The following is a 27,107-nucleotide window of genomic DNA, read 5'->3' on the forward strand; positions in this document are numbered from 1 at the left end:
GTGAGCAGACACCTGGACGAGCTCCCTGTAGCAACTGTGATGCACAGAGACTTTGGTTTAAATTCTGTGTGAGTGTCTACTTTATAATCCTCATCCAGCACCACGACTACCCACAGTGAGTACCTTGGTCCCCTGCACCCTGCGCTCCCAATTATTCACCAATACCCCCAGAGGCCGGTGCCTTCCCTACCTGCGGAGGGACTGACACCTTGCTGCCCCACAAGATCTGCCCTGGTACTCCTTCCAGCAGCGGCGGTACTCCCATTACCGCAACCCACAGGTGGCGTCAAGAACTTCTCCCCTGTAAATATCCTCTTTTCAAGAATCGGAGTGTTAGCCGAGCCCGGTTCCGGACCCCTAGAGCCACGACCACCCCGGATCCGAGCACCCCGGTATGTGCCGGGGCGGTATACCTCTAATTCTTACCTGGCGTCACGAACAGGATAAGAACTGGACCCACTAAACCGTGTGACGTGCGCCTTGCAGAATTCTGACTGGCAATTTGCCTTGCCGCCATCTTGCCCGCCATCTTTGGCGCCAAAAACAACAACTGCACCATCATCCCCAGCAAAAGGGCACGAAGCTGAAGGCCCGCCCCTGTCCCAGAGAGCTTGGTGACGAAAACCAAGGGGGGGTAACAGGATGTAAAGGCGGAGATTGGCGCAGGGACACCAGGACTCTGCAGAAAAGTTCCTGGAACAGAGAGCAGCAGAATGGCGGAGCGGAGAGACTGGTCGCCTGTGAGTTCCGTTCCTGGGACAGCCACATGGATTGAGGAGGAGACAGAGCGGCTCTGCAGGAGGATGCGGACGCAGTTCCTGTTCCAGTTGGACGACTGGAGAGTCGAGATGAGGAGCGTGGCCGCGGCAGTGCAGGCCCGTGAAGTGGAAGCCCTGCGTGTGGAGGGGGTAAGCAGAAGCCAAGTTCCGGTTGATCTGTCCTACCCGGCCGTGGAACCTGGTCTGCCGCCAGCCACCACGACAGCCATGCCACCTCCTCCACCCTCGGCTGAAGCTATAGCTTAGCCGCTACCCCCAACACCGGCAGCAGAACCTACAGCCCCCGCAGAAGACGAGCAGGCCACGACGCCTCCCGCACCATCCACAGCCAGACCAGACCCGGTCGCATCACCGGGCCTGTACCTCAATATGGAGCACCCGGCTGTTGCTACCCCGGGTGCGGAACAGCCAGTTCATCTAACCACTGTTGCAGAGGTTGTCGCCCACATGCATAGAGAGAAGGGTCACCCCGACCAAAACCTGAAGCCAGAAGTAATGGTTTCATACTGCTGAAGGTGCGGGGAGTGGGGCTGGTACACCTTGGAAGATAATAAGTATGCCCTGGTGGTGGGGAAGATAGTGCCAGCCTCCACAACCACCCGAGATTGTCTGATAGGGTAAAATAGTAGCGGAACCTGGCTATCTTGTTTGAATGTTATGTTTTATACTGAGTTTGTTATTTTCTTGAAAATGATAAGCAATGTTTGAAAATGTCTAAAATGCTGATTATCCGGGAAAGTCACCTGATTTTATACTAAATATTAAGAAATTAAATATGGACCATGGCTGAAGGACTGGCAGCAGCCAGCACGAACTTGTGCTCTTTGTATATAGTTGCACCTCGTGTGCCTACTAGAGTCATCTCCTGAACCATCAGGACTTCCATCCTGTCACCACGGACACAGCAAGGAACTCGGGGTGGTGCGATACCATGGTTAGAGGTGGCACCAGGCTTCAGGTGTTTTGGGTGGCGGATTCAAGGGAAGAGGGACAATGGGAATGGACTGTCGCAGGAAGGAGCTACAACAGAGTAGGCTACAACCGGTAGCATTCCCAAGTGTTCTTATGTGAGACTCTGTGAGTTGTAACGTTCAAGTTTATTGCCTCCCCTGTGTGGGAAGAGTATTCAAAATCTAACATGTTATCTTTTTCCAGTTCCTGAAGAATAAAACCTCTGTGTGTCCTGTAGCTCAGGACGAGCTACGTCTAACCAAGGGGGAAGGTGGCACCCCTGAGTATATCAGGGTGCAACACGGTACTGCAATCCTTACCCAGGGTGCAGGGTCTACCCACCATGGTTCCAGGATCCCAATAACCGATGTCACACTATCAGCACCACAAATCCCAACTACACCTCACATCAAACCTGTCAGACACACCAGTGGGTTGGTCAAACTGGAATAGGGGAACCCACCTAGGGGTCAGGCAGATTGGTGTGATGGAGGAAGTGAGTTTAGAGTCAGCCCTCAAAGAGTGAGGAGCTGGGAGTTGTAGCTACCGGGGAGTGAGACCTTGGTTGGGGGTGGTCCGGGACCACAGGAGTCGGGGACCGGTAGCAGCGACATTGGAAAGGGTGTGACGGACACAGTCTAGGAGGACTGTTGGCATCAGAACCCCGAAAGAACTGACCGGTACCGAGCACGACGGGGTACAGGATCCTAGGTCAGGAGCAGGTTCATCCGTCCTGATAATTAACCTGGGAGGGAGAGTATCTTCATGAACTTCCCTACAAGCTGAGAGATTGAAGGCATCAGCACTATGCGGGGGATAGGGTTTTCCATATAAAGCAGCCCAACTGAAATCCCAAGTGCCAGCCACCAAGATCACAGCTGCACTTCACATAGGTAGCGGGGCCCTGACAGCTTTAAGCCAAGGGGCCACAACAGACAACTAAAATTGTGCACGGAGGCAGGGTCCGGATTATCAAGTGACACCGGTGTGAGCAGACACCTGGACGGGCTCCCCGTAGCAACTGTGATGCACAGAGACTTTGATTTATCTTCTGTGTGAGTGTCTACTTTATAATCCTCATCCAGCACCACGACTACCCACAGTGAGTACCTTGGTCCCCTGCACCCTGCGCTCCCAAATATTCACCAATATCCCCAGAGGTCGGTGCCTTCCCTACCTGCGGAGGGACTGACACCTTGCTGCCCCACACCATCTGCCCCGGTACTCCTTACAGCAGTGGCGGTACTCCCATTACCGCAACCCGCAGGAGGTGTCACGAACGTCTCCCCTGTAAATATCCCCTTTTCAAGGATCGAAGTGTTAGCCGAGCCCGGGTCCGGACCACTCGAGCCACGACCACCCCGGATCTGAGCACCCCGGTATGCGCCGGGGCGGTATATCTGTCCCTCAGCATTGTCTCTAAATTCCACCAATAACTGTTATATGACATCAGCTGGACCATACAGCTATATCTCAATCCCTTACATATAGCCCAAATAATAAATATATATAAATTCATAAGGCATCAATCACTTGTGGGAGTATTCAGGGCAGCATCCTCGTGGATATTTTTCAATGGTGCAGTTACAAAACTGAGATATTCCTGAATAGATATCAGAATAAGGGGAAATATCCCAGGCTCAATGCATTTCCCCCCAATTGGGGATCATCATGAGACAAAATTGCCATTATTCTCTGAAGCTGCATATATGGCAGGACGGGTCACCCAGTATAATGCATGTGGCAAGGGGTGTTTGCCACATGCATTATACATGCGTGGTCCTCTATGCCCCTGCATTGCCAGCCATATTTAGTGCGCTCCCTGGCTCGCTCCTCCCCCCAGGTGTGTGTTGGTCTCCAGCTAACCCCAGGTCCTGTGCATGCCGATCAAGTTTTCCTGGTCTTCAGCCTAGGGTGGGCGGTAGCGTGCTTCCTGTGTCTTCCTATCACTGGGAGGCACCAAATGTTTACCACCTTCCCCATTCTGATGGGAGGGTCCAGAGTAAGTCATTAATATTTGATCCCACTACCTGTCTGTTGGGCCAGCCTGTTTGCTCTGGTCTGGTAGTTTCCAGCACCAGTCCTGGACCCGTCCTGTCTTGTGTTCCTGTGTCCCGGTGCCACCCTGTATCCTGCACCTGTGTCCATTTCCCCTCTTCTGATGTTTTCAACCCAATGTCCTGTGCGTGATGTCCCGTGCTTGGTGGTCCATGCCTGAAGACTTAGAGCCTGATGACACGAGTTCCTCCTGCAGTCCTGTGTCGGATGATCTGTGCTTGATGACCTGTGCTTGATGTCCTGTACATGAAACCCGATGTCCTGTGCCTGATATCCCATGCCTGGGGATCTGTGCCTTATGACGTGTACTCTGATGTCCGGAGTCCCTCCTGTTGACCTGTGCTGGATGTTCTGACCCTGCCTGTATCGGAGCTCCTGTTCCTGTCCAGTCTGTGTTCCTGATTCTGCCCCATTTGTCCTGCCAGTGCCCATCCTGTCTGTGACTATATCTCAGTCCTGCTGTCACCCAGCTCTGCTCAGCTGCCACAGTCCCGGGCACTACCCTGGGAGTGACACTTCCCATCTACTCGGTAGGCCCTTAGTCAAGCCCCTCCCACATTAGGGTAAGCACGGGCTGCCTGTGTGGTCCAGTGGGTCCACTCTTGCTCGTTGCCTCATCAGCGAGCGTTACAGTGTTTAACCAGCAGAAGATTATCACTAGAGGACTAGGTCTCTTGTGCAGGCCAGTCAGGCTAATCTGTGTAACCCCTCCCCCACCACTGATTGGCAGCTTGCTGATAACTCACAGTATACATAGGAAGCTGTGAGTGGGATTAAACAGAGTTCAACATTTAGAGCACTGTTACATCTACCAAAGCGAAACCAGCGATTCTATGAAATCTGCGCCAAGCAGTACAGTAGTGATAAATCACTGGAATCAGGCTGTTTGCCCTAACATCATGCTGATCTCAGATTACATTGAAAAAAACCTGCTGACAGATTCCTTTTGATAAATCTTTCCTGATAGATTCTTACGAGAAGAAAAATATAGCAAACGTACGGTAAAATAGAATGAGAGCATGTTACCATTATAATTGATTTTTTGGGTATATGTAATAAACTTTATAAACTAACTAGCTGTAGTACCCAGGCGTTACCCAGGATAGTAACTGTCTCTCTGTCTCTCTCCCAGTCTCTGTCTGTGTGTCTCTGTCTGTCTGTCTCTCTGTCTATCTGTTTCCTTGTCTGTCTGTGTCTGTTTCTGTCTGTCTGTTTCTATCTCTCTGTCTGTCTTTGTATCAGTCTGTCTCTATTTCTGTGTCTCTGTGTTTGTATGTCTCTCTATCTCTGTCTCTGTCTCTCTATCTCTGTGTCTGTCTCTATGTCTGTGTCTGTCTGTCTCTCTCTTTCCCTGTCTGTCTCTTGCCCCATCTGTCTCTTGCCCCATCTGTCTCTTTCCCGGTCTGTCTCTATCCCGGTCTGTCTTTCTCCCGGTCTGTCTCTTTCCAGGTCTGTCTCTTTCCAGGTCTGTCCCTTTCCTGGTCTGTCTCTTTCTTGGTGTGTCTCTTTCCTGGTCTGTCTCTTTCCTGGTCTGTCTCTTTCCACGTCTGTCTCTTTCCAGGTCTGTCTCTTTCCCCATCTGTCTCTTTCCAGGTCTGTCTCTTTCCAGGTCTGTCTTTGTCTGTCTTTCTGTCTGTCTCTTTCCCTGTCTGTCTCTTTCCAGGTCTGTCTCTGTCCAGGTCTGTCTTTGTCTGTCTCTCTGTCTCTTTCCACGTCTGTCTCTTTCCAGGTCTGTCTCTTTCCCCATCTGTCTCTTTCCCCATCTGTCTCTTTCCAGGTCTGTCTCTTTCCAGGTCTGTCTTTGTCTGTCTTTCTGTCTGTCTCTTTCCCTGTCTGTCTCTTTCCATGTCTGTCTCTGTCCAGGTCTGTCTTTGTCTGTCTCTCTGTCTGTCTCTTGCCCCGTCTGTCTCTTTCCAGGTCTGTCTCTTTCCTCGACTGTCTCTTTCCTCGTCTGTGTCTTTCCCCGTCTGTCTCTTTCTCCATCTGTCTTTTTCCCCATCTGTCTCTTTCCCCATCTGTCTCTTTCCAGGTCTGTCTCTTTCCAGGTCTGCCTGTCATTGTCTCTTTTTTTGTTTGTCTCTATCTCTCTGTTTCTTTCCCCATCTGTCTCTTTCCAGGTCTGTCCCATTCCCCGTCTGTCTCTTTCCTCCCCATCTATCTCTTTCCCCATCTGTCTCTTTCCTAGTGTGTTTCTTTCCTGGTGTGTCTCTTTCCGGGTGTGTCTCATTCCTGGTCTGTCTCTTTCCAAGACTGTCTCTTTCCCCATCTGCTGTCTTTGTCTCTTTCCCCGTCTGTCTCTTTCCCCGTCTGTCTCTTTCCAGGTCTGTCTCTTTCCAGGTCTGTCTCTTTCCAGGTCTGTCTCTTTCAAGGTCTGTCTCTTTCAAGGTCTGTCTCTTTCCCCATCTGTCTCTTTCCCCATCTGTCTCTTTCCCCATCTGTCTCTTTCCTCGTCTGTCTCTTTTCTCGTCTGCCTCTTTCCCTGTCTGCCTCTTTCCCTGTCTGCCTCATTCACCGTCTGCCTCATTCCCCGTCTGTCTCATTCCCCATCTGTCTCTTTCCCCATCTGTCTCTTTCCCCGTCTGTTTCTTTCCCGGTCTGGTTCTTTCCCCGTCTGTCTCTTTCCCCGTCTGTTCCTTTCCCGGTCTGGTTCTTTCCCCGTCTGTCTCTTTCTCCAGCTGTCTCTTTCCAGGTCTGTCTCTTTCCAGGTCTGTATCTTTCCAGGTCTGTCTCTTTCAAGGTCTGTCTCTTTCCCTGTCTTCCTGTCTTTGTCTGTCTCTTTCTTTATCTGTCTATATCTCTCTGTTTCTTTCCCCATCTGTCTCTTTCCAGGTTTGTTTCTTTCCGAGGTCTGTCTCTTTCCCCGTCTGTCTTCCCGTCTCTTTTCCTGTCTCTTTCCCTGTATGTCTTTGTCTATCTCTTTGTCTGTGTCTTACCCTGTCTCTTTTTCCCTGTCTGCCTGTCTCTGTCTGTCTCTTTCCTTGTATGTCTCTATTTCTCTGTCCCAGTCTGTCTCAATAAAGGTCTGTCTTTGTCTGTCTCTCTGTCTCTTTCCCTGTCTGCCTGTGTCTGTCCCTGTCTGCCTGTCTCTGTCCCTGTCTGCCTGTCTCTGTCTGTCTCTTTCCCACATCTGTCTCTTTCCAGTTCTGTCTCTTTCCCCATCTGTCTCTTTCCAGGTCTGTCTCTTTACCTGTCTGTCTGTCTCTTCCACCGTCTGTCTGTCTGTTTCTTTCACCATCTGTCTCTGTCTGTCTGGCTCTATCTGTCTCTTTCCTTGTCTGTCTCTCTCTGTCTGTCTGTCTCTCTCTGTCTCTCTCTATCCGTCTCCCCACTGACATCATATTACCTCGCACATAAGCTTCTTATACTAACACTGTCCTTTGTTCCTATAGCAACCAATCACAGCTGCTATTAATCAACTGTAGTTCCAGGCTCCATTCACTTTAATGGAGGCATGTTTTTAGGAGAGCAACTGTAAAGCGTGGGGTTAAATTTTCCTGTCAAAACATAGTCTATGATGTTTCCTGGGTCACATGAGGCGTCTGTGCAAAATTTCGTGATTGTAAATGCGACGGTGTGGATTCCTTTAGCGGACATACACACACACACACAAACACACATACACTCAGCTTTATATATTAAACTATTGTATAAGACTTTAAGAGAGACCTACATTTAATATAACAACTTAACCCACTCTTATTAAGGAATTTTAATTTATGATTTGCCATTCTGTTTGGTTAAGGCACGCCACTTCATCAACAGAAAGACTGGTTCAAAGAAACTTTTGATCACTTGTTTAAACTTGCTAATTCCTCAGAGGCTGGTGAAGCTGGCATCAATTTGATTTCAGGGTAAGTAAAAAATTACAAGGAAATTTTATCTCTGTGCCATTATTTGGCAGTAAGTCATTCTTTGTGCTCCTAAACAAAAAATTAGTATTTTTTTTTATTTCTCTTCCAGAATGTAAAATGTATACGTTTATTAGGCCATGTGTGCACGTGTGCTTTTTTTCTTGCGTTTTGGCTGCGTTTAAAACTACACCGTGTCAATGACAAAATGCATGCGTTGTGCTTCCCCAGCAAAGTTTATGAGAAGTCAGAAAATGTTATGCGCATGTTGCTTTTTTTTGGCAGCGTTTTGTTTGTCAAATACTTGTCAAAATCATTGCCTAAAAAAAGCAGCATGTCACTTCTTCAGTGCGTTTTGGTTGCATTTTCCACCCATTGAAATTAATGGTGTGTCAAAACGCAACCAAAATGTTTAACTGTGCGTTTGAACTGCATTTTAGTTGCGTTCTGTATGGAAACAAAATGCAGGTCTTTCGGTCTCTCTCTGTTGGTGTTTGTGTCTCTCTCCGTCGGTCTGTCGCTCTCGCTCTCTCTCCGTCGGTCAGTCTCTCCCTCTCTCATACTCACCGTTCACCGGCGTGACGCTGCACAGCTGTCACACTGCTCCGGCGGATTCTCCTGCTTCTGAAAGTACCGGCCACTCATTAGGCCATCTCATATTCACTGCTTCCCCGCCCACCGGCGCCTATGATTGGGTGCCTTCAGATGAGCCCCCATGCTGAGTGACAGCTGTCTCACTGCAACCAATCGCAGATGCCAGTGGGCGGGTCTATATCATGCAGTAAAAAAAATAATAATAATTTAAAAAGACGATGTGCGCCCCCCCTCTCCCAAATTGATACCAAGCCAAGATAAAGCCACACAGCTGGGGGCTGGTATTCTCAGACTGGGGAGGCCTATCGTTTTTAGGCTTCCCCCCAGCCTAAAAATATTAGCCAGCAGCCGCTCGGAATTGCCGCATCCATTAGATGTGACAGTCCCGGGACCTTACCCATCTCTTCCCGAATTGCCCTGGTGCTTTGACAATTGGGGTAATAAGGAGTTAATGGCAGCCCATAGCTGCCACTAAGTCCTACGTTACTCATGGCAGGTGTCCATGAGAAACCCCCCATGACTAACCTGTAAGTGAAAGAAACTAAACACATGCACCAAAAAAATCCTTTATTTGGAATAAAAGACAAAAAAACACCCTTTTTCACCACTTTATTAATCCCAAAACACCCCTCCAGGACCGACATAACGTTTTGGGTGCATTTGTTTTGTCAAACGCAGTGTTTACGGTTGTCAAAGTCTGCCAGAGGGTGAATCTTTTTTTGTCAAATCAAGAACGCAGCGTGTGGACATAGCCTTAATGTAGGTTACATTAATGTCCCACAGAGAAAAATGAAAGGGTATGTATGTATCTTCACCACCAGCTTGCTTTTATATTATTTAAGTATGAAACATGAAATGTCTTCAAAACAGGTTCTGACAGCTCTTATGTAGTCTCATAGCTCAACAAGCAAATCCCGTGTAGTCTCCACCTACAGTCATGATCTCTTTCATCTGTTACCAAATTTAAGCTAATAACATTCACTGGGTTAGAAAAAGTAGAAGACACTTGTATGAATGCTGCACCTGACTACAAAGGGCTGGTTTCCTTTACTATGGAGAAATAGTTTTGGTTAAATTTATTGAAATGTTTTATAAAAGATGAATTGGAACATAGCCAAAGGGAATCTTTCAGCAAGCGTTCACCCTCCCAACTATTTACATGTGCATGTGTGACGCCCTGGGCAAGCCAGGGGTCACAGGTCACAACATCACACGCACCCCACATTCCCTGCAGGTACACCTAGCTAACCCAAAAATCCTTGTTGCCTTCCTCCAGGGGCTGATGTCCACACCAGGGGGTGGGTCAGGCGGTTGGCTCCGCCCACTGAGGAGTTCACAGCCCTGGAGGCGGGAGAACCAGGCAGATCAGAGAGAGAGTTTGAAGTGTGAGGAGTAAACAGTGAAGTGGTAAAGGAGGACAGTAAGAGTGGCGACAGCAAAGAAACAGTTAAGAAAGCCTGAAGTTGGTCCGGGTGTGTGCCCCGGACTGTGACAGCAAGGTCAGCAGACGGCGGTGATAGTCTGCAGGGGGACTGTTTGGAGGTTGCTGGAAGGACCGCGGACGGGTGGTGACCCGGCGGTACTGGAGCAGTATACGAAGAACAGTCAGCACCAGGGCAGGGGCCTTTCGGATCCCGGCAAGGCTAGGAGTCGCCATAATTTGCTAAATCCGTCAGTGAAGGGGACCTCTGTCTCCTAACAACCAAGTCCCAATTGAAGGCAACAGCCCGACCGTGAAGGGGAGACACCGCCACCGCCAGGGCACCAGTTTCCCAGGGCCAGCGCCTGCGGGCAAAGTAGGGCTCCTTCGGCCCAGATTGAAGCCGAGGAGTGGGTAACCGGTGGGGACCCATCGCTACCAAAAGACTTTACATAGGTGCAGGGAAGAGACCATCACCGCTAACTGCAGGGAACATCAGCACCGTGAACCGTCCGAGGGACCCGTCCAACCAGCCGTTTGTTTACCGAGAACTGTGTCGTGTTTACTGGCTGAGTGAGTACCTCCGTGCCGTGCGGCACAGAGCAGCCCCTGCGCCCCTCCACCTCCACAGGCCCCATACCCGCCTGTTCACCATTCCAATCCCATCACCGGGCCCCGGGAGCACCAAAACCCCTACCCACGGAGGGGCACATCAACAACTGGCTGCTCCATACCATCACTCCCGGGCTCCCCATACAGAGCAACGGTGGTGTTAACAAATCACCACAACCGTGGGTGGCGTCACGGACAATAAACTATCCCCAAAACCCAATCCCTTTTCACTCACGGGCGAGGAGCGCCGCTCGAGTCCCCGGGATCCGGCCCATCGCTCGAGCCACCGAGCAGCTGCAGCAGCCGGACCCGAGCAGTGGGAGAGCGCAGCGTCACCTCCTCCGCCCGCGACACATGTAGCTCTTTCAAAGAAAAGTCCAGCAATACCTTTACATGGCCAGTCCGTTCCTCTGTTACTGAGAATTCAGTGTTTGAGTTGATATGCAAATGAGGCTGTACATCTGATGCCTCTGTCACTCCAGTTCTATTCCCCACCAGTGTCATCTCCTCCTGTTTGACTGAAAGCTTCCTTCAGGAAAAAGAGCCATTTGACCAGTAGGAGGAGGCAGCACTGGGCAGGGAATAGAGCTGGAGTGATAGAAGCGTCACATCTACAGCCTCATTTACATATCAATATAAGGGCTGATTTCTCAGTAACAGAGGAACAGACTGGCCTTATAAAGGTATTACTGGACTTGCTTTTGAAAATCTAAAGGCAATCATAAATAGTTTGGGGGCAACATATTGCTGACAGATTACCTTTAAGGCCCCCTTCACACGTTCGTGAAAAACACGTGCGTGTCTTACGTGCCGTTTTTCGGGTCCGTGTTCCGTTTTTATGGCCATTTTTCTGGTGCGTCTGACATCCGTGTGATTGTGTATGTTAGCCGTGTGTGCGTGTGGAATGTCCGTGTATGCGTGAGATACATAAGTGTAATGTCCGTGTGTTGTCCATGTGAAATGTTCCATGTGTGATGCACAATGACGTTGCTATATGCCCGCTGACATCAGACAGCGACGCGCTATGAGAATGAACTCGGGTGAACTTCACCCGACTTCATTGTCATCCCGCGGCTCTGTCTGTGTGTCGCATACTGATTAGCGGTCACCCGTGAAGGTCTCACCGGTGACCGCTAATCCCCTGAGTGACTGAAGTGATCAGCGTGATTAGCGCTGCTGTCACTCAGGTTACCCGCGGCTAGCTGGATCCTCCACCCGAGACCGCAACTCACCTGTGACTTCATCGCTGTCACTCGGGAGACTTGCTGTCACAGTTGGAGGATTCAGCGGTGGCTGCGAGTAACTTCATTGACGTCACCGCTGATCGCGCTACTCACCTCAGTTGCTGCGTGGAGCTGACAGAAGCGGCGGTTTTCTACTGCAGCTCCTGTCACCTTCATGTAGCAGAGCTGAGAGCGTCGCGGGACCTCCGTGTATTACGCCGGAGCTGGAGGGGTTTTCGGGGCTTAGTAAAGTGGTGAACGAGGGTGTTTTTTTTGTTTATTATTTCAAATAAAGGATTTTTTGTTGTGTGTGCTTATTTTCTTTAACTTACAGGTTAATCATGGAATGTGTCTTGGGGAGACGCCTGTCATGATTATTCTTGGACTTAGTGGCAGCTATTTGCTGCTGCCATTAACTCCTTATTACCCCAATTGCCAGCGCACCAGGGCAAATCGGGATGAGCCGGGTACAGTCCCAGGACTGTTGCATCTAATGGATGCGGCAATTCCGGGCGGCTGCTGGCAGATATTGTTAGGCTGGGGGGCTCCCCATAACGTGGAGCTCCCCATCCTGAGAATACCAGCCTTCAGCAGTTTGGCTTTACCCTGGATGGTATCAAAATTGGGAGGTACCGCACGTCGTTTTTTTTTAATTATTCATTTATTTTTTTTACTGCTCGATATTTACACGCCCACCGGCAGCTGTGATTGGTTGCAGTGAGACAGCTGTCACTCAGCGTGGGGGCGTGTCTCACTGCAACCAATCATAGGCGCCGGTGGGTGGCAAAATCAGGGAATACGAGATTGAATAATGAGTGGCCGGCTTTTTCAAAATAGTAAAAGCCGACGGGGTTTTTTTAACAGCTGTGCAGCGCCGCACTGGTGATCGGGGAACGGTGAGTATGAGAGAGGGGGAGAGACCGACCGACAGAGGGACAGACAAGAGAGAGACCGACCGACAGACAGAGAGAGACCGACCGACGGACTGAGGGAGATTGACTGACATACACAGAAAATAAAGATTGACCGACATCGCTTCAAAAAAGCACAAAACATACACGAACCATACGGAGATGCATCCGTGTCATGTACGTGTGCTCACGGACCCATAGACTTTCATTGGGTGCGTGTGTGCGTGTTCCGTGCAGAAAACGGACATGCATCCGTGTTTTACGGACAAACAAATGTATCACGCACACGGACACACGCACCTTATGGAAAAACGCACGTGTAACTCCATACATTGAATAACATTGGAGTACGTGTGTCCGTGTCTCCGGTACATACGGAAACGGACCTAACACGTACCGGAGACACGGACGTGTGAAGGGGGCCTAAGGAAGTATACAGTCCATATCCTTCAAAAGCAATCACTTATTTTTCCCTTGGAATGTATTAAGATGTGTCATTATAAATTTAATAACAATTTATATATATAAGTAAAGTAAAATAACATGTTTCTCATACCAAAGATGTTCCCAGGACTTTACCATTGGTGACCTATTCAATATACAGAGTTGTATCAGATTCAGATCCCTGGGGCCTCTACAGTCAGCTGATTTTTGTGGGTATTGAGAGTCAGACCTCTCCCAACCTGATAGCAATAACATAATGATAGGTCATCATTATTAAAGTCAAGGAAAACCCCTGTAAAGAGAGCCTGACAGCAGGAGCAAAACCTACTAACTAGTGTCATGGATGCATATATCTTTTACTGGTGACTTCAGGCAACCCTATTGTTTGGGTAATGTTCAGAGTACATAGTGATTCTCACCTTTTCAAAGTTCGTCTAGTCGCTGAGATATCTGCTATGCACGGACCAGTGCCGCCCAATCTTCCAATAGCTTGCCCACTGAGGTGAAAGTGCAATCTTAGATCTGCCCTTACACTTTCCTCCCTGAGTGCTAAATCCCACTCATGAACACTGTAACTTTGGCCATAACAAGTGGACTTCTGCCTGTGTGACGCCCCTGGACTACTCAGGTCGTCACAGGGTACTGCACGCACTTTCTCACCAGTGCAGGATTCAACCCCCCCATGGTTCTGGGTCTCCATCCCGCAGTACTGCCTCCATCAGCAAATAAAAATCCTAGTTACACCTCGCACCACACCCTGTCAGGCACACCAGTGGGCTGCTTAAGCTGGAATAGGGCTGTCCACCTAGGGGCCAGACAGATTGGTGAGAGGGGGGAAGTCAGCGAGGGAGAAAGTGGAGCACAGAGCAGAGCTGACAGGCAGCAGGAGAGTAGCCCTCGAGAGTAGCTGTAAGGAGCTCAGAGGAAGCTGGGAGTTGTAGCTCCCAGGGGAGAAGCAGAGTAGGTCGCAGACAGTGGTCTGGACCTAGAGGAGTCGGACCCCCGGTCGCAAGGGATTGAGGCTAGGTACCTGGGACCTGTCTTGGAGGACGGTTAGCAGCCTGAGCCCAATCGTCGGTCTGGGACCGGAGGCACGATGGGATACACGGACCCTAGGTCGGGGAGAAGCTTCAGGTGACCCGGCAATTAACCTGCGGAGGACAGGGCCTCTATGGACTGTTCCCACGAAGCTCAAAGATTGGGGGCACTAGTGCAACGAGGGGGATAGGGCTTTCCAAACAAGCAGCGCACTGAAATCCCAAGCGTGAGCTCCTGAGAGCAAGCTCTTTTACTTAGCCACAGTGGGGAGTGGGGACCGGAAAGCTCCAAGCTAAAGGGCCACAAAGGACACTCTAAAAATACTATTCCAGGAGGCAGGTCACAGACCACCAGGCAGTGCTGCAGGGGACGGGACCCAGAAGTGCTTCCCCTAGAGGGCAGTGGCACCCAGAGACTAGGTTTACCACATTGTCAGTGTCTGTTTTATTGCTGAGTGAGTACCTGATTAACCCCTGCAACCAGCGAGCCTTTGCTCCTCCCTGCACTCCATCACACCATCCAAAGTCCCGGGGCCTTCCCCTGCCCGTGGAGGGTAACGACACGTAGCTGCCCCACTCCATCTCCCTGGGTACTCCCAACGGCAGCGGCGGTACTTCCGATTGCCGTACACCACGGGTGGCGTCACAAACTATATCTCCCCTGTAAATACCCCCTTTTCCATTTGAGTATGGCCCCTAGCCCCTGAGTCCAGAGACCCTCGACCCACGAGTAATCACCCCCACGGACCCAAGCGGTTCGACTGCTGCAGGGGCGGCACACCTGCGTGCCAGACATTGGTGGACTTCTATGCAAGATGAAAGTTGTGGTGTTCACAAGCATCCATGGGATTTAGAATTCAGGGGGGAGAGTGTAAGGGCAGATTAGAGATCTCAGTGACACCTCAGTGGGCACGCTATGGGAAGATGGGGCAGGACTACTCTGCGTATAGCACACGCTGCATGGTCTAGACCTATTCATCAGATTATATGGAGAAAGAACTTTGTAAAGGGGAGACTATGTAAAGGGGAGCTATATGTTGTTTATTTTACCCCAAACAATGTGGTTGTTTGAAATCAGTGTTAAAAGTCTAATGCAGTTCTGAAATAAGTTATTAGGGTCGATCCTGCTGTCAGGTTCCAATTAAAAGCCTACTGACTTGTTTGTTAATAGCATGGGCTGTTAGTCCTGTTAGTTCTTTCTCATTTGTATTTGTTTATAAATGTTCTTTTTTGTTATTAGATGGCAGATTTTTAAGTCAGTCCCTAAAGAAGTCTATCCATTTTGGTGGCAAATTGTCCTTGGCTTTCGCATTATGAGCGATGCAGAGCTGGCAAAATTCTCATCTTACACATTTGGTCAGGCATTTACAACGTTAAAATGTCAGGCTTCCCAATATTTACCATGGATGGAGAAAAGGTATGTTTTTAATCTGTTTTTGGAAAGTTTACCAGTAGTAGGCCTGTGACATGTCTTTTTTTGACACACTGTATATCACAAAAGTGAGTACACCCATCACAGTTTTGTAAATATTTCATTATATCTTTTCATGGGACAACGTTGAAGATATAACACTTTGATACATTGTACATTTGTCACGCACGTGACTAGCAGGGTTTACCTTGTAACACATGGGTCACAATACAACAGCGGACCCTGCCACTAGGGACAGGGATGAGGGGACACCTACTGAACTCACATCAAGCTTAGTCCTGAGCTCCCTAGTGTCCCTATACAGGTCCTTTAACCTGTCTCTGAGCTGGATACCTTAGGCCCTCAGCTAGCCCTACACTCACCCTGGCTAATGAGCAGGCCTACGAGATCACTAGTCTCACCAGTACAATGCCAAAACACAAGGCTAGGAATACAAACAGGGGACATAGACATGAAGAGGAAAAACACTCCAGGTGGCTTTAGTGCAGCAAACACCACTGCTGCACACAAGACAAACGTCTTTCAGAGCAGGCTCCTTGCAAAGTGGACCAAATAGAAATGAGGAATTCAGTTTCTATCACAGGCATCATGTGATCAGATGACATGAGTTAAATAGTGAAGGGCAGTGATCCCAAAGAGCCACACCTGAGATTGGCAGCTACAGCCAGCAGCCAAGCAGGCGAGGGTGCTTCACCCTTACAGAACCAATGGCAAGGAGATATTATCAACTAACAGTAATGAACCTGCCAGCAGCAAGGCGCTATGACCTTCTCACACCAGATTCACCCGGGGTCTCCCCAAGCAGAGAACACTCATGACAAAAGTAGTCAGCATACAGCTTATATAACAGTGTAATTTTGGTATGTCCTCTAAATAACAACACACAGATATTAATGTCTAAACTACTAGCAACCAAAAGTGAGTATACTCCTAAGTGAAAATGGTCAAACTGTGCCGAATTTGCCATTTTCCCTCCGCGGTGTCATATGACTCAATAGTGTTCCAAGATTTCAGGTGTGAATGGGGAGCAGGTGTGATAAATTTGGTGCTATCGCTCACACGCTCTCTCATATTGGTCTCTTGAAGTTTCCCATGCTGCTGTTAGTTCTGTGTATTACATAGGAAAAGAAGACTAGGAATCCATCATCTGTTAGTACTGTGTATGAGGAACATTACAATGGCTAATCCCTACCCAATATTTCAGTGAGAATTGAAAATTAAGATTGAATTTACACTTATTACTTTATCAAAGAAATAGGCTTCTTTCCCTGCTTATTCTCTTCCTACCTGCCTTATGATCGCTCTGAAAAACTATTCAAATCTGTCTTGGTTAAAGCAAGATGGACTGCCGGCTCACTAAATGATCAGATAACAGTTACTATTAAAGTCTAAGGCCTTGTTCACACACTGCGTTTTTGTGTCGCCCAGGGAAGGGGGTACTTATTCCCCGGCGGTTGCAATTGGGAATGTCACTCTGGTGGCCGTCGCCCCGTGCCCTGGGGCTCCTTTTGTAAGGGGGAGTATTTACAGGGGAGATAAGAGTTAATGTTTATGTGACGCCACCTGTGGGTTGCGGTTAAAGGTGTAGAACCACCGCTGCTGAATGTGGGTACTCCCAGAGCTGGTGGTGGTGGGCCCTCCGCAGGTAGGGCTGTGCCTGGGAGATGTGAAGGCAATAACGGAGACCACACCATGTTGTAATGAACAGTCTCTACTCACTCAGACCCTTGGATTACTGGTTCAGGTCCCATGGAGTATCAGTGCCGATGTAGTGACCCAGGTTGCTCTGTCCCCAGCACTCTCTGTTGGTTGGGTCCCTGTAGCGTGGAGCATTTGGGGCCCGACTGTCCCTTTATGGGTAACAGTCTCCTCCGTACGGCGAGCAGTGCGGACCCTGTGGGGAGGTAAGTGTCCGAACCCCGATCCTAGTTTACTGCTGATGCCCCCTGTTTATTTTGGTTTGGTGAAGTCCATGAAGGTGTCCTCACCGGGCAGGTAATTATCAGACCATGTACAACTGGAGCCTGATCTAGGGCCCTGTGCCCTGTGTGTGACGCCCTGGGCAAGCCAGGGGTCACAGGTCATGACACCACCACACACCCCACATTCCCTGCAGGAACACCAAGGTCAAAACACAAAATCCTTGTTGCCTTCCTCCAGGAGCTGATGTCCACACCAGGGGGTGGGCCAGGCGGTTGGCTCAGCCCACCGAGGAGTTCACAGCCCTGCAGGCGGGAAAACCAGCAGATGAAGTTTAGAGTTTGAAGTGAGAGGGAGGTGGTAGAGGAGCTAGAGAGAGGAGTTTGAAGTGAGGGAGAAGGTGACAGCAACAGAACCTGAAGTTGGTCCGGGTGTGTGCCCCGGGCTGAGACAGCAAGGTTGGTAGACGGCGGTGACCGTCTGCAGGAGAGGCTGATCGGAGGTTGCCGAAAGGACCGTGGACGGGTGGTGGCCCGGCGGTACCGGAGCGGTATACGAAGAGAAGCCAGCACCATTGGCAGGGGCCTTTCGGATCCCGGCAAGGCTAGGAGTCGCCGTGAATTTGCCAAATCCGTCAGTGAAGGGGACCTCCTGGGTCTCCCAACAGCCAAAGTCCCGATTGAAGGCAACCGTCCAACCATATTAGAGAGACACCGCCACCGCCAAGGCACCAGTTTCTCAGGGCCAGCGCCTGCGGGCAAAAGAGGGGCTCCTCCGGCTCATATCCAAGCTGGGGAGCGGGTTACCGGTGGGAATCCATCGCTACCAACAACCGTATTTAGGTGCAGGAAAGAGACAGTCACCGCTAACTTGCAGGGAACATCAACACCGCAGCCGTCCGAGGGAGCCGTCCAACCAGCCGCTTGTTTACCGTGAACTGTGTCATCATCCTTGGGCTGAGTGAGTACCTCCGTGCCATGCGGCACAGCGCTGCCCCCTGCGCCCCTGCACCTCAAAAGGCCCCATAACCCGCCTGTCAACCATCCTAACTCTCCATCATCGGGCCCCGGGACCACCAACCCCCCATCCATGGAGGGGAGGGCCAACATCTAGCTGCTCCATACCATCACTCCCGGGATCCCCATACAGAGCCGCGGTGGTGTCCACACAATCACCACAACCGTGGGTGGCGTCACGGACAATAAATCCCCCAAAACCAATTCTCTTTCACTCACGGGCGAGGAGCGCTGCTCGAGTCCCCGGGATCCGGCCCATCGCTCGAGCCACCGGGAGAGCGCGGCGTCCCCTCCTCCGCCCGCGACATGTGCATGCTCCGGTCCCAGCGGTACCTGTCCGTACCTGCCCTGGCGACCTCTCTCCCATGCCCCCGGGTCACCGTTGCATGGACCCAGCTCAGGCACGTCCGCACAACTCTCTGTGTGCCACACTTCTCTCTCTCACTGACTGACTCATGACCCCTCCCACCTGGCTGGCTAATCCCGGGACTCATTCCTACCCATAGGCAACCATCCCCTTACTTGGTTAACCCTGTATGCCCGGTGTGGAGTGGAGAACTAGGATTTTGGTTGTGCTTTGGTGGTATCGGCACTGGTACTCCAGGTCCCAGGGGGTAGGTCCTACATCCTCAAGAGGATGCAGTTCCTTGTAGTGCCCTGAGTGACTCAGGGACACTACATTTTTACCCGCGGTTTTCTTGCGTATTTACTGCAGAAATTTCTTGAGAAAATGGTTGTAACCATTCTGCAGACATTCCCCAGCAAAACCTATGGAAAAAAATAGCTGTGCGCACACTGCGTTTTATTCTCAAGAACATTCTTTCTGCAGAATTTCTTGAGAAAAAGAATGTGCATTTCACTTCTGTTCTGCAGGTACCTGCTTTTTTTGCCAAAGCTAATGGTAGAAAATCGCAGGGACAAACCTGCGGAAAAAAACGCACCAAAACCACATAAAAAACACACAAAACCACAGTAAAAATGCATGCAGTTTTCAGTGCGTTAGTGGTGCAGTTTTTGACCACAAGTGCGCTAATCTTTCAAACTCTCAAGAAATTTCTTGAGAAAAATCCTATTTCTAGTGTGAACAGAGCCTTTGGGTATGTTCGCACGCTGCGTTCTTGATTTGACAAATAAATACACCTATCTGGCAGACTTGACAACTTAAAATACTGCGTTTGACAAAAATACGCATGCGTTTTCGATGCATTTTTGTCAGTACGCTTTTTAAAGGAGAAATAAAAAATATGATAGGATAGGATAATTGATAGATAGGTAGAATAGATAGATAGATAGAAGAAATAGATTAAAAGAATAGATAATAAGAAAGAACATATAGAATCAATAGAAAGAAATAACAGAATAGCTTGATAGAGGGATAGCTAGCTCAGGCCCGTTTCACACGTCAGTGAAAAACAGTGACGTTTTTCACTGGCGTGTAAAACACGCACATGTCCCTGCGTGTGCCGTGATTCACGGCACACGTGGGTTGTCTAAGTGCAATCCGGGCTCCGTTCTCCGTGGCCCGTGATTGCACTTAGAAAACTACTCACCTGTGCGTGCTCCCGCTGTCCATGGTGCTGATCGCTCCCGCGGTGCAGCATCCGGCCGGCGGTGACCCCCACAGCAGCTGCTTCTGGGTCGGCTGTGTCGTGCATAATGAATATGCGCGACAATAATGAGCCGGCTCAGAAGCAGCCGGCAGAACGGGCTGCAGAGGACATTGCTGGACGCCGGGTGAGTTAAAATGTTTTTTATTTTAAAAGCAAGTTTTTTTCTGGCACGTGTTTCACGGACCACACCACTGCGTGGTCCGTGGAACATCAGTGATGCCAGAAAAAAATGGATATGTCTCCGTGCGGCAAACACGCACACGCGGGTACGCCGCACGGAGACACGTGCAGTGAAAAATCACTGACGTGTGAGCAGACCCATTCATTATAATGGGTCTGCGTATGTCAGTGATTCTGGTACGTTTAAAAAAAAGCACAAACGTACCAGAATCACTGACTTGTGAAAGGGGCCTCAGACAGCTGTTTTTTAAATTTTTGTTGGTAAAAAAATGATTTGGGGTCCCCCCCATTTTTCATATCCAGCAAAGGGACAGCAGCTGCAGGCTGCAACCCTCAGCTGTCTGCTGTACCTTGGATGGTTATGAAAAATAGAAGGGATCCCACACTTTTTTATTTGATTTATTTAAAAAAAATTACATGGGGTCCCCCTCATTTTTGTAAAACCTGCCAAGGTGCAACAAACAACTGGGAGCTAATATTATTAGGGTGGGAAGGCCCATCATTATTTGGCAATTTCCAGCCTAAAAATAGCAGCCCATAGCCGCCCCAGAAGTTGTGTATCCATAAAATGCGCCAATTTTGGCACTGGACCCAGCTCTTCCCGTTACCTTAGTGCGGTGGCAGTGAGGGTAATAAGGAGTTAATGGCAGCCCACAGCAGCCTCTAATTCCTAGATTAGTGATGGCAGTAGTCTATGAGACCCCACCCCCATCAATAATCTATAAGTGAAAGTAAATAAACACACACACCCCCAAAATCCTTTATTTGGAATAAATACAAAAAAACACCCTCTTTCAACCCTTTGTTAACCCCTAAATACCCCTGCAAGTCCAAAGTAATCCACACGAGGTCCCACAGCGATTCAGCTCTGCTACATCCCTGTCCTGTCACAGCAGCACCGTAGAGCATAACTGCCCGCTGACAACAGACAGAGACAGAGCCGCACGATGAGAATGAACTTGGGTGAACCCCTGACGTCAGTGCCGCAACACAGGCAGTAGTGCGGGGCCCACTGCTGTGACTTCAGAGGTTCACCCAAGTTCATTCTCCTCGCGCGGCTCTGTCTCTGTGCCACGGCCTGATTTGCTGTCACAGGGGAAGGACTCCAGCTGTGGCAGTGGCTAACCTGAGTGACGTCACTGCTGATAGCACGACTCACTTCAGTTGCTGCGTGGAGCTTACAGCGGGCAGTCTTGTTCTATGGCACTCACTGTGAGTGTTAGATGTAGGAGTGCTAGAAATGTCGTGGGACCTTGTGTGGATTACGTCGAACCTGGAGAGGTGTTTGGGGAGGTTAATAAAGTGGTGAAAGAGAGTGGCCTTTTTGTCTTTTATTTCAAATAAAGGATTTTTCGGTGTTTGTGTTCATTTACCTTCACTTATAGATTAGTGATGAGAGGGTGTCCCATGGACGCCTGCCATCATTAAGCTAGGACTTAGTGGCTGCTGTGGGCTGCCATTAACTCCTTATTACCCCGATTGCCACCGCACCAGGGCAGTCGGGATAAGCCTGGTAAAGTCCCGGAACTGTTGCATCTATCGATGAGGCAATTCCGGGTGGCTGGTGGCTGATATTTCTAGGCTGGGTGGCTCCCAATAATGTGGGTCTCCCCAGTCTGAGAATACCAGTCCCCAGCTGTAAGGCTTTATCTTGGCTGAGTATCAAAATTGGGGAGACTGCACGCTGTTTTTTTAATTTTTTTTTATTTCTTGTACTGTACGATATTGACCCGACCACCGATGGCTGTGTTTGGTTGCAGTCTGACAACTGTCACTCAGCGTGGGGGCGTATCTGACTGCAACCAATGATAGGCGCCGGTGGGCGGGAGAAGCAGTGAATATGAGATGAGCCTAATGAGCGGGTGAAGTGAATATGAGATAAGCCTAATGAGCGTCTGGCACTTTCAGAAGCAGGACAGGCTGCGGGAACAGTGTGACAGCCGTGCCGGTGATTGGTGAGTATGAAGCGGAGAGAGACATCGAGCGAGTGAGAGAGGGAGATAATGGAGTAAAGTTGGTGACCTGCGTTTGTGTGGTCAAAAATGCATCCAAAACACAACCAAAAGGCAGTGCAAACGCACAGGTAAAAAATTTTGGTTGCGTTTTGACACACCTTATTCATTTCAATGGGTGGAAAATGTTCACAAAATGCAATGAAGAAGTGACCTGCTGCTTTTTTTTGGCAACGATTTTGACAAATATTTCTCAAACAAAACGCTGCCAAAAAAAGCAACGTATGGATGGAATTTCTGATTTATCATAGACTTTGCTGGGGAAGCAAAATGCATTCATTTTGTCATGGTGTGACGCAGTGCAGCTTAAAACGCAACCAAAACGCAATAAAAAACGCAACGTGCGCACATGGCCTAAGTAGAGGAGAGGAAGGAGGGAGGAGCACCCTGAGTGAACAGATAGATTGTGATACAGTTTCTATATATGCCATGAAATGTTTTAACCCACTTCACATCTGGATTCACCGCTACAATGCTGCATACTTTATTCCATGCTTGTGTACATTGTCATTTATGCTGTTGCTTCTGACTATGTATTACATAAAAAAAGAAGAGCGGGAATCCATCTCTCTGTGTGTACTGTCCATAGGGAAAATCCAAGCAGCTAGTCTCCACCAAATAAATTGCTCAGAGAGAACGACAAATTACAGATTGAACCTGCAAATAGAACAATTGGTGAAAAATGCAATGTTATTTCTCATGTACACACACATAGGCAAAAATCATTTTATTTCTTGTATACACACGCAATAGTTTTTGTTTTCTCAAATGACAGGTAAGACTTAAAGGATGGTATTGGCAGCAGTCTCTTTGTGGTAAGACATACACACCATAATTTAGGTTTAGGGGCGTTTTTACCATTGGTTATAAAGGATGGCAGTAATCTACTGACTACAGGATATGAGACAGAAAATAAAATTTCTATAGTGTTTATAGGATCATGAATAGTGGCTTTCTTTGAGAAACTACATATTTAGTGGCATCTACCATTTAATCATACCTGCTGTTTTTGTACTATTCTTGAATACAGATTTAAAAACAATGGAGGACATTTGGAAAGAAGAAAAGTAAACAATGTCTGGGATCTACATGGAACATATGACGCGGTTGTGAACTGTTCAGCTCTAGGCTCAAGGGATCTATTTGGTGACCAGTCTATATATCCTGTTAAAGGACAAGTCCTGGAGGTCAATGCTCCTTGGATAAAACATTTCATTAGAGATGGAGATGGGAACACTTACATTTACCCTGGAATATCAGTTGTTAAGCTTGGAGGAACAAGACAAAAGGATGACTGGAGTTTGATACCAAATGCAGAGGCCTCTAAAGGTATTTTACATCGATGTTGTCACCTGGAACCTTCTCTGTGTGGGGTCTCAGTAATTCAAGAGAAGGTGGGCCTGAGGCCAACTCGCTCTGCCTTAAGGATAGAAAAAGACATTCTTATTAAAAATGGACAACAGCTCCCTGTTATTCACAACTATGGTCATGGTGGGGGTGGGTTTTCTATTCATTGGGGAACTGCCAAAAAAGCTAGTAAACTATTACAAGAGTTGATTCCAAAAATACATAATGTTTATACAAAGTCAAGACTATAATATCAAGAAAAATATCAATACTTGCAGAGTTCAAGTTATATTTTCATTTCAAAGTTTTTGGTATAATTTCCAAATTCTAATTTAGAATAGAGTGATTATAAATGAATACAAAGTGTTTTCATCACCAGTTAATACACTGAGTTTACTTATAATAACGATTTATGTAATGCAATTAGGGTTTTAATTGTTGCAAAATTACAAATAAAACAAGTAAAAAAAATGCAATAATTTTTCTGCTTTCTTTTTTCTCATTATCTTCCAAATCAGGTGTGTATCTTTTGAGTGACTTTTTTGTTTAATAATTACCGTCGACATTAAAGGTGTATACAGATTAAAATGTCATGTTATAGAGAAGCAGTTCTCCCTCCTCACCAGTTTATATTAGCAAATGCATGTATTCCATTAAAAAACAATTCTAGATAATCTTTTCCTTGGATCTCTCCGATGTGCCATTGCTTTGTTAATAGGCCTAAAAAATTATGAATAAATTGACAACTGGGTGTTACAATTAACCTTGAACAAGAGGCGTGTCCCTCCACAGTCTGACACTGGCAGCACTGATTGGACAGGATTGTACTGTGTATGGATTCACCCCACATGTTAACGTTCAGTTGTCAGTTAATTCATAACCTTTTGATTGGAATAACACAGGACAAGACAACAGAATATGTTAGAAGAAAAGATGCTGCAAAATTGTTGTAGTGTTAAGATGTAGGGGATGTCGCGGGGTAGTAGCCATTGGTGAGTGCTTGACTCTGGACACCCCAGCACTTTACATGAAAGAGCTGGTCCTGGCAGGATATGTGGACTTGTGCAGTGTGGGCTGCTCGCGTGTGCAGGCTAACATCGACTGGTCAGGACCAAATGATAAATCGTTTCCATCAGTTTGTTTAAAACAACAGTACTTTACTCAACAATTCATCTTCATCAACAACTTTATACATCAGATAGCGGGTACATATCTTCCAGCATATTTCAATTGTACAAGGCATACTCAGACACATTTTCAGCTACTGCTGGGTTTTTTCCAATCTTACTGGTCCTGTGGGTACCACCATAACCCAGGTTAATGCTACAGTCCAGTTAGTGACAGTCACCTTCCCTTTCAGCAACGCCACTTCCAGTCTCCTCATATATGAGAGGGTGAAGGGTTTTGTCACTATGGCCAGAGTAGAGCTTTGTGCACCCAGATGTTTCCGTATCCACGTCTCTTCTCCTCATAGAGAGGGGTAACGGGTAGCTAGTAGTAGCTCTGGCTAGTAGTGCCAGAGTAGAGCCTTGTGCTCTCGGAAGCTTGTGGATACTCTGCAAGGAAAACTCAACTCACTTCTGTTCACATCTCAGTCCGTTCTGACCAGTTACTTGTTAGGCTTGGGGCCTAGTCAGTAAAGTTCCATTCTCCAGACCCTTCTATCTGGAGCCACTCTGTATGGAGGTCAGTCTCTAGCCTCAGTGTTTTCTAGTGTTCTGTGTCTCATTCGGTACTTAATTATCATGCAATCTTGAATTCAGTCTCCTTATTCTTTGTTTTTGCCACATGTCACCTAAGGCATGTGACCTTCATGACCTACAGACTATCCATCTATATTTATCGCACACGAGATCTTCAATAACTTTTTAAGAAGGAACCATCTCTTACCATATTAACAAGCCCCTCCCATTGTGGGTTAGTCCCAACACTTAATTATCTCTTACTCTATTGTCTGGTAACTACCTAAACAAGTGCTATGCCATATATATTATAACATACTACCCTACTGCATATTACCCCAAGGGTTGCATTATCAAACTGCTTTAAAATCATTAACAGTAGTTTACATTGTTTACATGAGGTATGCGGCACACATTTTTAAATCAATGGTTTACCTCCCCATAGGGCTTGTTACTGGGCAGAATAGTCCGATAGGTTGAGTCTTAAGGGAGCTTTACACGCTGCGACATCGCTAACGATATATCGTCGGGGTCACGGTGTTTGTAACGCACATCCGGCGTCGTTAGAGACGTCGCAGCGTTTGACAGGCTGGAGTGACCTAAAATGATTGCAAAAAAGACAAAAATCGTTTGTTTTGGAGAGGTCGTTTAATTACAAAAAAATCGTTGCCAGGTAAGTAGCGATGTTGTTCCTCGTTCCTGCGGCATCACACATCATTATGTGTGACACCACAGGAGCGACGAAAATCTCCTTACCTCCGTCCCGCCGGCAATGAGGAAGGAAGTAGGAGGGCGGGATCGTCGTCCCGCTCATCTCCGCCCTTCCACTTCTTTTGGCCGGCCGCTTAGTGATGCCGCAGTGACATCGCTATGACGCCAAACGCACCTCCCCCTTGAGGGAGGGATTGTTCGTCGGTAACAGCGACATCGCTGACAAGGTATGTGCGTGTTACGCTGCCGTAGCGATAATGTTCGCTACGGCAGCGATCACTAAATGTCGCACGTACAACGGGGGAATGTGCTATCGCGCTCAACATCGCTAGCAATCGCTAGCGATGTCGCAGCGTGTAAAGCACCCCTTAGTGCATAGAATTACCGTTACCTCAGGTTTTAGTCAGAGTACAGTTGGAGCTCAGCGAGTGCACATGCCAAAAACATGTAGGGGAATGTGTAGCACCCCTGCGGTACCAGCTGCCACAAAATGTAAGTGGAAACCCAAACCCCGGAATATCCATGCCAGTCAACACACCAGCACCTTTAGACCATACACACAGCCCCAACACCAAACTTGGAGACTGCCTAGCAACAGGTAACAGGGATGGGCACTGACTGGATAGTCGCCACCCAATCTGTAGGGAGAGACCCAGCAAGGGGAGGGGCCAGTGGTCAGTTGGGAAGTTGGTGGGAGGAAGTGTCCAGTTAGTTGAGAGTAGTAGTCGGAGGAGTGAAGGAGTGAAAGTACAGAAAAAAAGGAAAAGACCTGAAGTACCAACAGAGTGCTGTGACAGGAGTGAAGGACTGTGGAGTAAGGAACCAGGACTCTTGGGACCGTGAGTTACCTGTGGAAGTGGAAAACTCCAGGGATCGCGGGGCGCCTGTGGAAGTCTGGAACCTAGGCTCACAGGACTCAGCACGAGGTGGGGTGCAGACCCTAGGACAGCGGGACACTTTATGATCAACTGTTAAATCTGCCAGGCGAGAAGATCTCCAGGGTCCATCGCCAACCAAAGATCTGAAGCATCAGCAGCAAAGAGGGGACCGGGGATTGAACCCCTTGAATAGTCCAGGCTGCCTGCAATAGGACCAAGACGGAAACTGAGGGGTTCCCAAGCAGCTCTAGGCCATGGGAACTGATCAACAAGTGTGCATAGAGGACAGCCAACCCAGGTCACAGCTGGCACGGAGAACAAGGGGAGCGGGAACACCTGGAATCGGCACCAGCGGGTCCAAACACTCAAGTAAAAACAAGGCAAGTTAAAACTGCAATACCTGTGTGGACTGTTTCCTTATCGCCTCTGAGTCGCCCACCTG

General features: G+C 48.4%; 1 protein-coding gene across 4 annotated transcripts in view; it reads left to right on the plus strand.

The window, feature by feature from the left end:
• The window catches only part of DDO (D-aspartate oxidase), a 110,892-nt gene extending 87,049 nt beyond the window's left edge, over window positions 1-23,843 (plus strand). The window contains exons 3-5 of one of the 4 annotated variants that reach the window (XM_075338341.1): window positions 7,531-7,639; window positions 15,118-15,294; window positions 23,078-23,843. In XM_075338341.1, the coding sequence (XP_075194456.1) occupies window positions 7,531-7,639; window positions 15,118-15,294; window positions 23,078-23,645 (854 nt within the window). In that variant the 3' untranslated portion in view covers window positions 23,646-23,843. The remainder of the gene's footprint in view (window positions 1-7,530; window positions 7,640-15,117; window positions 15,295-23,077) is intronic. The other 3 variants (XM_075338343.1, XM_075338342.1, XM_075338344.1) reach the window with 3 other exon arrangements.
• The last annotated feature ends 3,264 nt before the right edge of the window (window positions 23,844-27,107 follow it).

Source organism: Anomaloglossus baeobatrachus, chromosome 3 (assembly GCF_048569485.1).
Source record: "Anomaloglossus baeobatrachus isolate aAnoBae1 chromosome 3, aAnoBae1.hap1, whole genome shotgun sequence".
Taxonomy (NCBI): domain Eukaryota; kingdom Metazoa; phylum Chordata; class Amphibia; order Anura; family Aromobatidae; genus Anomaloglossus; species Anomaloglossus baeobatrachus.